The sequence below is a fragment of the Coturnix japonica genome, chromosome 6 (assembly GCF_001577835.2).
Source record: "Coturnix japonica isolate 7356 chromosome 6, Coturnix japonica 2.1, whole genome shotgun sequence".
Taxonomy (NCBI): domain Eukaryota; kingdom Metazoa; phylum Chordata; class Aves; order Galliformes; family Phasianidae; genus Coturnix; species Coturnix japonica.
The window spans coordinates 8,380,034-8,397,317 of record NC_029521.1 but is presented as its reverse complement, the minus strand read 5'-3'; the positions used below and the strand labels follow the sequence as shown (position 1 = coordinate 8,397,317).

Here is a 17,284-nt window from a genome sequence, read left to right as displayed (position 1 = left end):
CTAACAAATAAAATTTCTGACCATAGAGAACTTTTGTTTCTATTCATAAAATGAAAGAAGGTAGCCCACCATCATCAAATATTATGTTATTAATAATAATAATTAATCAACATCAATACTTAACATTAATAATTCAATTAGTATTTAATCATATTAATATTTAATCATATTAATATTTAGTTAGCATATTAATTAAATCTCATGCAATACAAAGTATTTCATGGGGATTTTTCTGTTTATGTTATTTTTAAACTCATTTAGCAGATAGTGCTGAGTTTATTCTTGTTCATTCATTAAATTGGATGAATTAGCTCACAGTCATTCAAAGCATTTAATACCATGCTTACTTCTACTGGGAAAATGCACTCTCTGGGTTTTTTCACTTTAATTTTCTCTGCAGTCTTTGTACAAGAATATGAAGGAGACAGTGACAGTTTGACTAGCTGTCATATACAGCCTCATCTAGTGTTGTCTGTCGTCTGTCATGTCTGCCATTTGACACGTACCTGAAAAAAAGGTTGAACCATGTGTACTTCTTCCAGTGTGTAGTCTGTAAGAGCGTTGTGCTTTCCATACAGAAATACAGGATGGTTGAGGTTGGGAGGGATTTCTGGGTCCATCTGGTCCAACCCTGCTGCTCAAGCAGCAATACCTAGAGCAGGTTGTCCAGGACAAGATTCAGATGTTTTCTGACAATCTTCGAAGTGGTGATTCTGCTACCTATCTGGGCAAACTGTGCCTATGCTCCATCACCCATGCAATGTAGAAGGGCTTCCTGATATTGCGCACTGACCCTGATCCTGGCACTGGGCACCACTGAAAAGGGCCGTTGTGAACATGAGATTCTTTTATGTAATTTCACCAGTAAGGTGGAGATACTTTTGGTTCTTTACATAGATCAATGGTATCTTCACCACCCAAAACTACTGCATATTAGAGCCAGTACAAAGCTATCTGACTGTTCATATTCCATCAGGCTGTATTTCTAGTCATTTGTAGTGGAATTCACAGCCTTATAAAAGCACAATAGTACAGTGCAAATGCTTATTTTAATTAGAGTTGACTGAGAAAATAAAATATATCACACTAATGAAAATAATGAAAACATCTTTAAACAAGTTATTATTTTTTTTTTAATAGGCAAGAATTTAAATCATAGAATAGCCAGAGTTGGAAAAGGCCTCCAAGATCATCTAGTCCAACCATCTATCTACCACCAGTATTTCCCCACTAAACCAGTGCCCCTTAGCTCAACATCTAAGCATTTCTTGAACACCTCCCAGGGCGGTGACTTTCCCTAGAAAAACTCTTCCAATGCCTGACCACTCCTTCATAAGAGGTTTTTTTGTTTTTTTTTTCTAGCAGTTTTTGATATCTGATTTTCCATGCTTAGTTTGCAGCTTGGCTTCTCTGACCAAAACTGTGTTGTGAAAAATGTAGACAACGAGCTATCTCACGTATCACATTATTTGATTCAGAGCTGCATTCATTATGCCTAGTGGTGCTCACTGTTATTTAATTAAGTGAATTAACAGACTAATAGAACTGCTTGAATTTATTGATGAAGGAAGAACAGCAAAACAGTAACAAGTTCTGAGCATTTCATTTAAAATGTGTTGGCAGTCTGTTTTTCTCTTATCTATTCCAGATTGTGCTGAACCAGCTTGTTTTGTCTGCTTTCCCCCCCTTTTTGTCATGCTTTTAGGTTTGCTTTTTAAGTCTTCATACTTTTCACAATCACCTCAGACAGTGGGATCTTCATAAAGTCTTTGCTTGGAGTTATTTAACTACTGTCAGGAAAAAAGAACTGAGAATGACTACAAATAAGAAGCAACTTGAGAGCTTGGACACTGTGGGTGTAGGGCTTTATATTCTTCTCTTCCTTGCAGTGGAAGCATTAAAAATGTTTTTAGCAAGAGAGGGATGGTATGGTGACAGAGAAGAAGTGTAAGTTTTTTTAGGCTTATATATGCTTCAGGTTTAGAGATTTGGCTTTACTTGTATAACTACTTAATACAGAATTTGACTTGATTGCCACATCACTTTCTGACTGCTTTCTGCTGTTGTGGTACCATGTAACATTAAAAAAAAAAAAAAAAGAAAAGAAAAGAAAAAGAAAATAGTCACAGTCTTCTCACCTTTTCTTTGGTGAGTGTGAATGATTACCACAGTAATAGGAGCCTGTGTAAACAAGAGATGTTAAAAAGTTAACAGGAGTGTTTGAGATTGGATTTGGCTTCATGTTTTTCTCATCAGCCACAAGAAATGGGTTCTTACTGAGACCAGTGTATGACACATGAACTCAGTTATTTGTAATTAGAGTTACAGTGTTATGACACTCCACAAATTCTGTGGCAATCTGTAACGTGCAGTAAGTGACAAAGAAAAAGCAGCCCCTAAGAATTATTTTAAGAGCTGCATTTCTCTAAGTGAACATTCTCTTGCGTGCAAACGGAACCTGGATGCCCCTTCTGTTCTTGTTATCTTGACTGTGCTGCTTTGTGACCCCCTAATGACTCATAGCTTTCCAACCCCTAGGGCTTCCCTTGAAACGGCAACACTTAATGACTCTAGCAAACTGTTGCTAGGGAACAGTCTCCTCAGAGGCTACGATGCTGTTTATGTAACATCCCTGGTTTTAGTCTTAGTATGGGAATTGCTGAAAAAAGATCATCATCTTTTTCTTGTAAGTCAGAAGCATGGCTATGAAGGGACTCTAACTGACCAGCTTCAGGTGGAACTACTCCAGAATTACTTTGAAATGACCAAGCCTGAAGGCTCCCGAATCTGTTTTACCTGAACATAAGAAAACAAAATGGAATACTGTAGCTGTATTTTCAAGAGAAAAACATAACTGCTGAGCTATAATAACACTGAAATGGAAAGATCTAAAAACAATTCACATTTAAATGAAAAGATTTGAAGACAATTTTTTTTCTTTTTTCTTTTTGTTGTTGTATAGAGATTTCCCATTAGTCTTATTTCTCCTTCTCTCCAGAGCTTCCTGGTCTGCAATAGACTCCTCAGACTCATCTTTAAGTGTACTGAAAGCATCTTTGTTGTCCCATCTGAGATGTAGGTATGGGTCAGCTACCTTAGGAGTTTGTGCTTAGAAGTTTCATAGCTTTACTTCAGCTGCAGGCAGATTATCTACTTTTTTTCACTATTTTCTGTCCTACCCAATGTTCTAGAAGGTTCTCCATGAGCAAACCATGCCTGTTAGGTTTGAGAGAGGATAATTTTCCTTTCTTCCAGACTGTCTGCTTGATTCAGTGTACAGTATTAGAGTCAAACCCTCACCTTTAGAGGTGACAGGGCAAGTAAACACACAGCAGCCTTCCTCCTTGCTGCTCAGCCTCCACCTTTCTAATAGTCTTGAATAATTAAAACAATAGGGAATTGTACCCACATACCACACCTTAGAAAAGAAGATAAAGTTACAGAAAGGAGTAGGTTGTGCTCCTGGAACTCTTTCCCGTGACCTGGGAAAAAGAGGATATCAACTTTTTTTTTGTGGTGAATGGAGAGTTAACTATATAATTCCTAAATCTGGGAAAGGCAGACTTAAACAGCAATGGTATCTGGATTTCTCTGAGATGGAGAGAATGTTTGCAATGACCCGTCAGTTTCACAAACTAGGAGAAAATAATAATGAAAATGAATTTATCTGGACTCAGCAATAAGGGTTATTTTGCATGCATAGGGCTAGCTTTAAATGAGGAAGGACATTTCTGGGTTGCTTATTTATATATGTATCTATAATATATATTACAATAAATAAAGGATATAATAATATCCTTTATTATCCAAAAAATAAAAGGAGAGCAGTAATGCTGAAATAAAGAATGTAGCATGTGGAAAATGTGAATTAGTGACTTGTCTGGAGATTCTAGGATGTGTCTGTCAGTTGCAAATTGCCAGTAAAAGTGCTGCAGCTGTTTGTTGTCCTAGAAGTGGTTGTTGAACATCATTCACAACTGAAGCTTCATTACATGCCCCCAAGTCACACTGCGGAGCAGTCTACATCCAGGCCAGTACTATCTGCTAAAGCTGCTTTCAGCATTTAAAGGAGGGTTGAAAGTGATTGGAGTTTTATTTTTTTTCTCTTCTGCATTTCCTTTTTTCATTTCAGCGACGATAGTGATAAGGTATAGAGAAGTGTGTGCTGTAGTTATTATTCAGATGTTTGGTTTGCCAGAAGTGACTGGAAATCAGTCAGTTTCTTTTTGTCTTCTTCCTCATTTCCTGGACAGTAGTGCCACATACAAACTTACAGTATGTAATTCATATACAGCTCTTGGAACTGTAGTAAACCAAGCCTTTTGGACAGACATAGAAAATATGTAGCTGTTTCTGTCTGAATCAGTGTAGAGAAGTGTTTATAGGCTGAGTTCTGTGACTAATTACTGTAATAACAATATTTGTAAACTACTTACAGCTTTACAGCTGTTACATGCTTACGTGTTGAAGAATATTTATAGATGGAGAAATAGCAATAGCCAGAGAAGTTTTCCTGAATGTAGCAATGAACCTCCAGCAAAACCAGACACTCAACATTTGTTAAAAATGTACAGCTTAGATTCTCAAACCGCTAAACTGAATAACTTCAGACTCATGTTCTAGATCTTGGTAATAGTAATAGAGCAGTGGGAGGATGACTTCCTCATTTGTGCATTATTTCATAACCAACTGAAGAGGTATAAAATGTATTTGATTTTTTTCTGGAGCATCATGTATCAACTCCTGGACTGCTTGACACTTGTATGTGTCAAAGACAGAACCAAGTAGGAACTAAGGTGTTTCACCTGTTTGTTTTCTTTCATTTACTGAAAGAAACATAGTTGAGGATGTTTGGTGTTTATTCTATTATGCAATATATCAATTCATATTTTGATTATGGGGCTGTTAAATACTGATCTCGCTTAGGACTCAGGAACCATATCATAAAAATGTGATACATGGGAAAGTAAAAATGTATTCCAGAGCATATCTCTTCGAGAAAAAAAATATATATCAAATCTTACAAAATTAAATTTTTAAATTATTTTGTTTCTCTTTGTTGTATTCTTCCCTATGTGTATCTGTCTTGCTACTATTTTGTGAGGTGAGGAAATCGCGTACAACATACCTCTGTAATTTCATATCAGTGGTATAGTAAACATTCATACTAGATCCTTAAGGAGAGGTAAATGATTTCATTAAAAACAAAACCAAGCATTATGGTTTCTCTTACTATGACCATCTCTGCTCACAGGCACTAGTCCATGTGCTATGTCCATAGTTCATCCAGCAGTCAGGCCAGATGTTAGGTTAAGGATCAGTTGTGATGACCAGAAGGTTGAGAGGCACCATCTGTAAGGCCCTTCAGATGACATCTCCCATTCTCCTTTCACACAAAGACTAGCCTTTCTATTGCTATTCCTACAGAGAATACAGAGAGAATAAGAATACAAAGCTCTACAACATTAGTATTTAGTAGACTAAAATGCTTACACAGGAAACAAACAGACAAAAGCCAAACCATGAGCAGTGTGAGTAACTTTATTTCTTTCTTACCATCACAGTTTCAAAGAACTTTTGAAACATTAAGAAACGTATCCAGTAAGTCTGATCTACAGAGTACCTACCAGAAGTTTCAAAAGGATCTGGAAAACCTTGATTATTTGGCATACAAACGTCAGCAGGTAAGCATGCGGAAACAAGATGGTAAAATGTGGAATACTGGGCATATACATGGTGGATGGGAAAAGAAGAACATTTGATAGAGTTATTGTTCTATCAATAGGGTTTTCTGCTTCATGTAATGTGATTGTGTGAGTCAACAGGAAAGGTGGCCATTCTGTATGCTTATGATGTTGGAAGGCATTTTATTTCTGTACAGATGTGTTTATCATACAGAAATGTTAAGCAAGCATGTAAGACTTAGAGACTATTAAACATTGCATTAACATACCAAACTTTTTAATTAAAGGGTATAAAAGTACAGTTCAAATTTTGTTTTTACTTGAAGAATGAACATGAATCCACAAAAGTTAATGGAAGCAAATACTTGCTGTGCATACAAACCGTCCAGTTTTTGTTTTTTATTTTTTTGCTCTTCAGTAATGAGGAACAAGGCTAGACTGTGTAAAACTTGGAAGTGTATGCAGTATTTCACTTATGCTCATGAGCTTGAGATTAAACTGTTAACATATATTTATGTACTCGATTAAATGTATTTCCATGATTAAATATATTGAACTTTGAACAAACCTTCTGTAAGCTGTGTAAAAAATCTGTGAAATTGCCAACTCTCATGTTAGGTCTTCATTTTTGTGTTCTTGTTAGGAAAAAAACCCACAACTTTGCCAGTCTCAGATCAGTCTGGTGAAGTGCCCAATAATTTCTGTGCGAGTTGTTTTATATTTTTCTGAATTCTGTCACTTGGTGTCAGTGTTGTCAAACACTTCACATGCTTGGCGGCAGATCGCTTCCAGTCGTTTATATTCAGTAATTTATTTGATAGAAAATAAGGAAAAGGCTCAGAGACAGATGGTAGTCAAACACGTGAATCTTTGGTTCTTGAATTTCTTTTGTGAGTTTCATTGTTGTGGGAGATGTTATTCTGGTAATATAGCATATTTCTTTGTGCCCTTGGATATGGGGCTTCTGGTAAACAAAAGACTGTTTCAACTGTAAGGTAATGTTAGTTTTAGCCTGTAATGTGGGTTTATTCTACTTGCCCTTGTAATTATGTCAGACATAGTAAACGTCACATCTACAAGTGTTTGGAGAGTAGCTCTGAGCCAGGGAAGTATAAATTCTGTAGTTGCTTCTAAAGATACCACTAATATTAGGGGTAGCTTTCTCACTGAATTTTCATTCCCAGCTTCACAAAATCCCTTGTTATTTCAAGTGATCTATATATGATTATCTAGCAGACTCTAAACATGCTTCAATGGAATATTTCATTTCATCTTCAGAAATGAAAGAAGGGCATCTTTTCTCGTTTCCAGATCTTCACTGCATTTTCTATCTTAATATTTTGTATTTGTAAGCCATTTAGAGAAAGTTAACACATTTTTTTAGTATCAGGCATTCATATATCTCTTCATGCTATTTCTGCTGTCTTTCTGCTCTGTTTAAATGTGTTGATAGAATGTTTTGAATCTGGGGGCACTGGAGGTGTATTGGCCATAACAGCAGTTCCTACTTTCAATCACAGAACAGAAGATAGGCTTTTTACTAGGGTATGTGTCTTTACAAAATCTTATACAATGCTATGAAGAAAACAAACTAGGCAAATACTAAAATTAGAAAGCAAGGGAGAAAGTAGAGATGTCCTCTGTACCTCAGTTAATTTACATTTCATACCCATTCAGAAGTTTTATGATTGGTGGATTTTTTTTGGTAGAAACCTAGCTAATCATACTGAGATTTTCATCTCGAGAGAACTTGCTGGAGGTTCTGCAGAAAAGGATTTGGAAAGCTGCTTATGTTAGCTATGTAAGAGACTTTGAATTGACTCTTGCTTTGGAAAGAAATTAATTTCTTTATGAAAAGGGTAAGTTTTGGTTCCATTACTATGGAAAAAGCTCTGATCTAGACTGGAACTGAAGTCCTTCTGAGTTCATGACATTTTATACTGACTTTGCAGAGTTTGTACCTTTAAAGGATAACAACAAATGTGCTCTTTTGTTGGATTATGGATATATTTGTAGCCCAAAATGTTGAGTAACTGCCATGTTTTTGGTGATAAAAAACAACTGTGTACAATATGAACATGAATCCACCTGTGGTGAAATAAGCTTTATAAAGTTTGAGTAATTAATATTGCTATATTGCACTTTATTTCTCTATCTAAAAAGGATGGAAGCAGAAAACTATTTCATTCAAAAGTAGTTTAATTTTTCAATATTGAAATTTTCCAGTTAGATGGAAAATCACAACTTTTTAAAAGGATATTTAAAATTACTTGCATTGAAACTAACCTCTGAATATGGACCAAACTTTAGTTAGTGATAAAAGTATACAAGAAACAAACATGGATTTCTTGCTGTTGTTGAAATGTTGCTGTCTCATATTCATGTCTGTTATCTTGTGAATCTTGCTGCATGTCAGATCTTTCCTTCTTACTGCTGATTAGTAGAAGATACTCTTCCAATTCTATAATCTTCTCATACTTCTCCAAAACAAATGCCTTATCAAAAAAAGTTATGTGGAAACATGTTCAACTCAGGCCAGATTAAAAGTAAATGAAACACTTCTGTTCAGCAGTTGAACATAGGCAGACCCTTGCGAATACTGTTAAGTGAAGCAGGTGTAGAATTGCACCAAGCTATATGCTGGCTAATGCGCTTTAAGACCTGGTGTAGCCTCCAGGTTTCCATGCTGTTCATTCTCCTCAGTTTGGCATTTGCATGACCCTGCACAGGGATGCTTAAAGTGTGTTAAACTGACTAAAAATTATTTGCTCTTTCTCTCCCAACTCCATCCAGAAGGATTTCCTTTTGTCCATCTAACCTCTTGTAGACTTTCCTTACAAGATGCTTATTAACAACTTCATATCTGTATATATTTCAGGGATTGGATTACATCCACTAGAGATCTATTTTGGTTGAGAATATCAGTATGCTGCCAGTCTTCTCTTTGCAGAACTCTGCCTCTAAGGAACATAGTTTTTCTTTCTCACCCAGGAGAGAGTCTGGCATTTCTTTTGAAGTAAATAATGCCTTTTAGTAAAACAAGCTTTCATTTTATTGAAACTATTATCTCTGAAATTTGACTGGAAAGAAGAATTCTCTGTACAACAATGAATAGCAAAACTTTTCTGTTGCAATGTGACTTATGGGAACATTTCCAGTAAGAGCTAAGCGAGCTTTACATTGAATAATGTTTTATATCAACCCAAGCATTAACGCATCTGTAATATGAATATTTGCATGGAAAGTGAGATTGGACAAAACGGTAAAGCACTCTGGGATAAGAGAGGACTTTCTGATACATTCCAACATATGTTTGTTTCTTGTTAGGATTATAGTAGTAGGTGGCGCACATGTCTTTTTCTCATATGGGACCTTGCTGCTGTGGAAGGAAAGTTTACAATGTATTGATCAGCTGAAAGAGTATTGGTTTAAGCCTCTTCATTGAAATTGTTTTACTGTAAGGTGACTTCATTCATTTTCTGACTAATGTTAGTTCCTCTGAGGAAGGATTACTTTGAGTAAATTTCTATATGTGAGAAACAATCAAAGACCATAAATGATCTACCTTTAAGTAGGTCTGTTTTAAACTGTACTGCTTGCTTCCCATTCATACTTTGTTTTGTTCCACAGGTAGTCTGTGGAGATTGTTTGGAACTTTACCATTTTTACTTATTTTCTTCCCATTTTAAATTCTGAGCTGACTTTTTTTGTTAAGCTGGATTACATCTGAAGTAGTTTCAGTAAGTTAATAGTGTTATAAATTTGTACCAATACAGCTAGCCAGAAGCTATTCTAATTGCACAGAACCAATTTCAGGAAGTTAAATGTTTTAAAACTAAATCACTTCCTCTTTTTTCAAGACTTAGATTTGTTTACCACCAGCACAAAATTCATGTGAATTGTAGCCTGAATTAATATTATGGAGACACACACAACTTTACTATTGCTGTCTAATTAACTTTGAGATAATGGAAAAAGCTAAAAATGTCTTATTTTGATGTCAGAGGTAAATGTGCACAGGTATTCTTCTATTCAGAGTGTACTGAGATAGTGTGCATGTTGTCTTTTTTAAAGCATCTGTAGTTGTTTCATTCCTGAGAAGCTTTTTGTTCAGAAAAGACAAAGAATTTTAATTTTTAGAAAAGTCCGAAGAATAATACAGTCAAGAGGGCTCTGTAACATATCCAAATGTTTTAACATTCCCAGCTAGAAGAAAAATTATTTGAAGTGACGCACCATCTTTGGGAAAATGGTAATAAGGAAACATCAGGCAATCTTGTTTTTCTTGTTTATTTATTTAGTCTTTTTTTTTTTTTTTCCAGAAATGCAATACTTTGAATTGTTATGGACTGCTTGAGAACATATAGGAATGGAATAACATTATCATTAATCTGAGGGACATGTAGAGAAAGTAAATTGTTGAAGAGAGGAGGGAAAGGACTGCCTCAAAAATCTGGTCACAGTTTTCGTTCATGATAGCTTTTCCTTCTAATTCTCCTGGCAAAGGAATGCAATCAGATCTTTAAAAGGATCAGAGCATTCCTTTTTTACTGTTTGTGTGAAAATTAATGGGATTACTTCTTTGGAGATGTTTGAATACATGATCTTCCCTATTTTGTTAGGATAGAGCATATTAGAGAGGGAAAGAAGCAGTGTTAATGTGAGAATGACGTTGAATGAGAGAAAGAGGAAAAAAGGATTACCTTTCTTTCGTTTAAGTACGTATGTTACTTATTGCTTATATTAAAAATAATAATTATATATATATATGAAATGTGTAGGTTGCTCTGAAAGTAATGCCTCCCATTTATTTCCATGGAAACTACAACAGATATAAAGAGCAAATACAATAACACTATTTGATGGAGCAATTTCTCAGCAACAGAATTGTATTTTTTTCAGCAGTCACCACTATTAGCTATGCATTTTTACTAGTAATGAACAAGAATCCATGTGCCATGTTTGCAATAATCTGCACCAGCTGAGGGTTACTGTCACTGTCACCCCTGGTGAAATGCAACATCCCCACTGCCTTACTGTACTGGCATCTACTGTTTGGTATCCATAAACATTCAGCAAACATCAGTGAATATCAGTGTGTGCCATTTTTTCTTCATGGAGGAATTCAGTTCCACAATTTTGCTTCATACTCACTTCCATGTCAGATGCCATGTTGTCAGACTACCCCACTGCTGCCATCTGTTGCTTGTCAACAAAATGTAACAGGACATTGTTGGGAAGGTTCAATCTCTGCTGCCATGCCACTGTTATGTCATGTGACAATATAATAAAATAGGAGGCATATATACACATATATTTATACGTATATAAGAATGTACAAACTATATATATATATACACACACAGATATATATATCCATATGTCCGTATGTGTGTGTATATATGTCTATAAACTAAAATGCAGCTTGTTTTTTACAGTCAGCACATTTTGGAAGGAATGTTTTACTCATATTAGGATAGAGCTAACCTATCCTAGTGTAATCTTTAAAAATAAGGTAGACTGAAAATAAGAAAGTCAGTTATTTGAAAATGGAAGTTTGTCTAGCTATAGCAATCTGTACTGCATATAAAACAGAAACTATTTTTTTCCATTTCTGTTAAACCTTAATTTATTAGGAAAAAGAAAGGATAAGAGAAAGTGCCTATAACAAGACAAGAAATTTAAAAAGCATTAAATGCAGTTGAAATAAATGTGACTAATTCAACAGAACAACCACATGGAAAACTCATCTACAAGAAAGGTGAGCTTGTTTTGACAGAGATACTATGTTTGTTGCAAAAACTTTTTCTGACACTGAAATATTTTTTCTGCTTATATTTGCCTTCTTCATTGTACCTACTTTTCTGATTTTTCATAACACAGTTGTATTGTATGCATTAATAATTCCGGTCTCCTTCTTTCTTGCCTCCCCCCTTTCCTCCCAAGTGGATTTGCTGTAGTATTTTTTCAGACTAAATGTTGGAAATATACCATGAAATCATCAGGAATCACTGCTGGCAAATAAAAGTGGTCAGCTCTACTCCATAGACCTAGTCCTACTGTATTTATGCCAGACAATTTTGAACCTGGAGTTCTGCCAGTAGATAAGGTCCCTGCAGTCAGGAGCTTTCTGCCTTTGAGAACAATATCCTCTTTAACCATGTGTTTATATAGGATCTTTAGGGCAAAAATCCTGACATACTGCATGCCAAGAGTATCCATTACTTAAGATAATCTGACTTTTCAAAAATGTCGCCTGGGCTGTGAATATGGACTCTGGACAGGCTGCAGGCCTGCCACGTGTCTGTGTTTTCCTGGGCTTTCCCAGGATTTAGAATTATTATTATTTTTTTTTCCATGCAGAGCTCTTTTTTTTTTCTTCTTCTTCTTCTTTTGATAGAGCAATAGAATCATAGAATAATTAAGGTTGGAAAAGACCTCTAGCTTCACCAAGTCCATCCCCAACCCATTTCTGCCATGCTCACTGACAATGTCCCTCAGAGCCTAATCTATATTTCTAGCAATTAATTTACTTGTATTTCACCTTTTTAAACAGTCTTGAAAATATCTTCTTCCTCTTTTTAAGGGAAAATGAGCTGTCTTGATGCTCTTGGGTACTTTGTGTTTAATCATTAAAAAACAGACTTTTCTTGAGGCATACTACTCTACCCTCACCCCCAACGTTCACTTTCAATTTTTCATTACATCTTTATGTTCTTAAGCATTTGGTGTATAAAGAAATTAAGAAGAACAGTATAACAAAATTTGTTGGAATAATTAATGTAACTAGGTCACTACATGGAGAGAACTCTGGTAACAATGTTAAATTTAGTTGCAGAGTTCAAAGACAGGCTTGAAGAACAGCAGGATGACTTTTGGACATGGCTTGTTCAGGGATAGCACGTGCTGACTGTAACAAATAAACCCATACCTTACCTTATTTGTCCGTACTGCTAATAGAAAGGACTAATGATTTTTCACCTGATCTGAGACTTAGGGTTTATGTGGGAAAATTCTAGAGACAGAGATGTAGATGTCTGTTGGCAATAGAAAATGAAGTGTTGATCTTGTGCTTTAGATATCTGTTAGAAAATTTTACGTTTGAATTCTAGTTAGTTGTCTCAGGTAAGCCCTTGCTCTGTAGTATTTTGAGATTTCAAACGTTTTTCTTTTTCCTGTCTCTTACTCTGTGTAGCAGTGGTGGGAATAGATCTAATTTCTTGACTCTCAACAGCTAACAGGGCTGAAGATAAATACGCTAACAAACTTAATTGAAAACTGCCAGAGGGCAGGAGATGAACAGCAAGATAGCACTGAAGCAATGAACTAAACTTGTTATAAAAGACAACTTAAAAATCTTTAGAATCTGGCAGAACAATTCACAGCTTTAAAGTGATTTCCTGTTATTGGCATGTGCTGCATATAGGTAGGTTGCTCTGAAAGTAGTGCATCATATTTATTTCCATGGAAACTACAACAAAGGACATAATAATGCTATTTGATAGAGCAAATTTTCAACTACAAAACTGTATTTTTTGACAGTGTCACTACCATTAGCTACGTATTTTTGATAATATTGAACAAGAGTCTGCATGCCGTGCTCATAAATATCTACACCAGTTGAGGTCACCCACTGACACTGTTGCTAACCACTGCTCGAGTTCACATCCACTGGTCACCAGAAATGTTCAGCAAGTGTCGATGAATGTCCGTGTGTCCTTTTTCCTCACAGAGGACTTTGAACAAATCCGTACTTGATGCAGCTTAGGGCCTTGCTACACTGTTACCAATGCAGTGCATTCCATTGTGTTCCAGACTCTGATCCTTACTGTTCCCTTCCTGCTTGAGATATTTTATGATTCTGTGATTATAGGGAATATGTCCTTTGTTGAATGCTATTGAATGTGATACATTTAGTACATAAAGAGGATTAATGTACCCTATTCATGGATTTTCTGGCCCTTTACTTTCAAGTGCCCATTCACGCTTTGGCTTCTAGCTTGTGGAAAATATCACAAAGGTGTAGCAGTGCTGTGGAGAGCAGAATCAGAATCCTAAGAATGGAAATCAAGTATATTGCATACAGATGACTTTGTAGTCTTGTCTAGAATCCAAGACAGTGTACTGACTGAGTAGTTTGAGAAATAACTGGGCTGGGCCTTTAGTCCTTTATTTATCTATTTATTTATTTATTTATTTATTTATTTATTTATTTATTTTGTATTGTCATCTCCCCAGTACGCATATACTCCCCTTCCCAGTCCCTCTTTCTTCAGCAAATATTCTACTTAAAATTACATTCTGTACTTTGCATTTACATAATGATACTCATGTTCTTTTTTCCTCTAAAACTTACTCTAGTCATTCAGCAGTTATATTTCCTAGGCAGCCACTGCAGCAATTTAAGTCAGCATCTACTTCTTCCTGCAAGGCCTTCTGTCATCTGTCATCCACACCTCATTTATATTTGTTCATTCCGAAGCTATTTACTCATTCATTTTGCTCAGAGAAATATATTTATTAAATTAGATTTAAACAAATAAGCAATTCCACTCATACACACACAGTTTTGCTATATTTTTTTTTTCCTGTGTCTTGTACAGAAGATGCAGTACTGCTAGGTATGTATGTTTTTTTATAGGACCTTAAGTATCACACTTATGAGTTGAGTGTGTATGCAGTGACAAATTACAGTGGTTTAGGACATGAAGAAAGAGAGCAAAGCATGGGTTATTCACTGCCCTATACAAATCTTGATGTTCCTATGCTGAATTCATCATTCCCATTTCTGCTCCAGATCCTTGTCCAAGCTTAGCCAAGATGTCTGATTGTCTGTTATTGTCTGTTATTACCGATTCCTTTTCTTTATCTCAAAGACTTATGAGAAAGTAATTAGCCCCTCACAAGACTCTAATATTTTCCTCTCTTTGTCACCTATCTTTTGTTAAAACATTAATATGGAATATAAGATCTTCATGGTTTGGAAGGTCCAAAGTTGGTTCCTTATCAGTATAGACCTTATTGCCCTTTGGTCTGCTGTAAAATCTACCTTCATGTTATTTGGGAAATTGTGGCTTTATAGATGGCCGTTATGGACTAAAACTTTCTTTGTAGGTAAAACATACATTGTCAGGTTATAGTTGAAAAATCTCCTTTACCTGTTACTTATCAAATCAGGAAATACCTAATTTTCCGGCAGTAGCATTGTAAAGAGGGTGTCTTGGTTGAAAAACAGACTAAGGCTCTCCTTTGTCTGAGGAAAGCTGATGTCACCAAATGAGTTTTCTTTCTACTGTTGTGTTAATAAAGATAATTTAGAGGCTAATCAGCATGTTATTTAGATTAATGTGTCCCCTTCATAGCAACTACTCTGATATCCCCAGCATTTCTTAAAGTGTCCAGGACTTCTAATTGTCACTTCAGTCAAGTTTCCCATGTTCAGCCATACTGGGATTGATTATTAGCTGTAATTGGATAGGTTATTAATAGAAAAAGGATGAATGTTCTCCTTGGTTTGCAGGAGGGAAGTAGTATGGGAGATTTTATTTTATTTTATTTATTTATTTTAGCTAGTCCATAAAGGCAAAGCATTACATTTTTTGAATTTGTGAATTACATTGTCTGCAGTCAAGTAATTCAGAACTGGATTAACTAAAGTATATAAGAATTAACAAACATAGTCATAGAATACTGTTAACTGTCTTCTAAAGAAAGGAGAACTGGAGGCTGAGAAATCATAGTGATGATTCTCCTTTTCATTTTTGGGACCCAAGGTCTCGGAGCAGTTCCTGCAAATGGTATTTCTAAAGTGTGGAGTTAGTGTACCAAAGAGATCTATTTAATTTGCACTTGGAATATGGCCCAGAAGTGAAGAAGGGACATAGAAGAATTGCTGTTATGGATTCAAAAGGTCTGATTAGCATGCTGCTGATGGCCTGCCTGATCTTGAGATGATCTAGGAATGTGCAGTGAGTTTAGAATATATAAAATGTTGCAGTTCACAGATATTGCCAGGAAAGTACTTCAAATCAATACTATAGTACAATCAATACTAAATCTAGCTTGGAAAAGTCCAATTCCAGAACTGTCAAGTCAGAAAAGGTTTCAGAATAAAGCGGCTACTGCAAATGCTGGTTGAATTGAAGTTAAAGCATGGAGGAATCAGATATAAGGCATATTCATGATCCAGTCTTAGTGTATGTTCCCTAGTCAGAGCCTGAAATCCTTTAAAAAGCTAGAAGACACAGACTTATTGCTATCTGCCTGATCTCTCTGTATGCTGAATAATTCTATTTACACGTTAGGCATTTCACTGTCAGACTCAATCCTCAGTATATCCTCTCTACAATGATTTTAGTAACACAACAGCTGTATGGAATGACTTAAATAAACTTCAGCAGTCATTATAGCTATAAATACCTCTCCTACCTATGTTGACAGCTATCGCTCATATTGTTCAGTCTTTTCTGTAAGTTTCTATTACTGAATTTCTTGTATGCAGAAAACTAATTGCACTCCAGACTGGTACGTAGTCATATTTGGAAATATTACATCCCTTGAACTGCTCTGATATTAAAAAACTCCAGTGACCATTGCAGAAATGTGGAAAGACTAAGGGAAAATATGAGACATAAATCACTGGAGCTGATGATGTTAAATAACTTCAATGCAAATACTGAGTAATAGCTCATTGTTTTGGTCATTGATCATCTTTCCTGATAGATGCAGGTGTTGCACTGTGCTTTTAATAGAGGCAGACACTGACAGAAATATTATGTTTCTTCCTATTCAGATGAGTAAGCTAACTTAAAGTTGTTTTTTGCGTGTGCATCTTTAGAAATCCTGCAGTATTTCATCTGCGGAACCTTGTAAACTATTGTTTCAAGTTCTGAATTGAATGTGCAGCATTCTGTTTAACTCCCTTACTGATCATCAGTTTGTATGCAAATAACAAATGTACTAGAAATGAGATACTCACCATGTGTTTTTGGTTAGTATTTCTGGTTAAAGTTATGTTCTCACTAATACTATTACCATCATCTTAGGAGCAACACTTTCTAAGTCCAGGATCTGACCTAAATGGATGTGATGAAATTCATGGAACTAAAATTTGATTGCAGATCAGAGTTTTGGAACTAGTAGATTAGAGAGGCAAATATAGGTACAGAGATGATATGAGGTGCAATATTTTCTTTTCCCCTCAGCTTTTCAGATAAGCAGCAGATTTAAAACACAAGTAAAATGATAGCAAAGTGTCCTGATGTGCTCGAGCCTATTTCCTCTGAACTCTAGATTCTAGAAGATTCTGTTAGAGAAGCTCTCTGCATTTCATCCTGGAGAGTTTCATTATTATGGTATATATAGAATCAAACCTGTGAGGTCAGGGAAAGGAGTTAACAAGGAAGATAGCTGAAAGCATAGTGAAGAGTTCTTGATCTTGGCCTCGGCTTATTGGGAATTAATTGTGAAGGTTTTTATGTTGCCTGGAAAATGATTCATTAGAATTGCAAAGAGCAAGCTGAGAAGCTCTTAAGAATCTTGAAAAGGTTAAAACAAATGAAGATTAATTTAAAGAAGTGTATCTCTGCCTTCATGCTTGC

The 17,284-nt window shown here is 35.6% G+C and overlaps 1 protein-coding gene across 3 annotated transcripts in view; it reads left to right on the top strand.

The window, feature by feature from the left end:
• The window catches only part of CTNNA3 (catenin alpha 3), a 394,612-nt gene that overhangs the window by 33,867 nt on the left and 343,461 nt on the right, over positions 1 to 17,284 (top strand). For all 3 annotated transcript variants that reach the window (XM_015866262.2, XM_032445274.1, XM_032445275.1), the window contains one exon: positions 5,565 to 5,684. In XM_015866262.2, the coding sequence (XP_015721748.1) occupies positions 5,565 to 5,684 (120 nt within the window). The remainder of the gene's footprint in view (positions 1 to 5,564; positions 5,685 to 17,284) is intronic.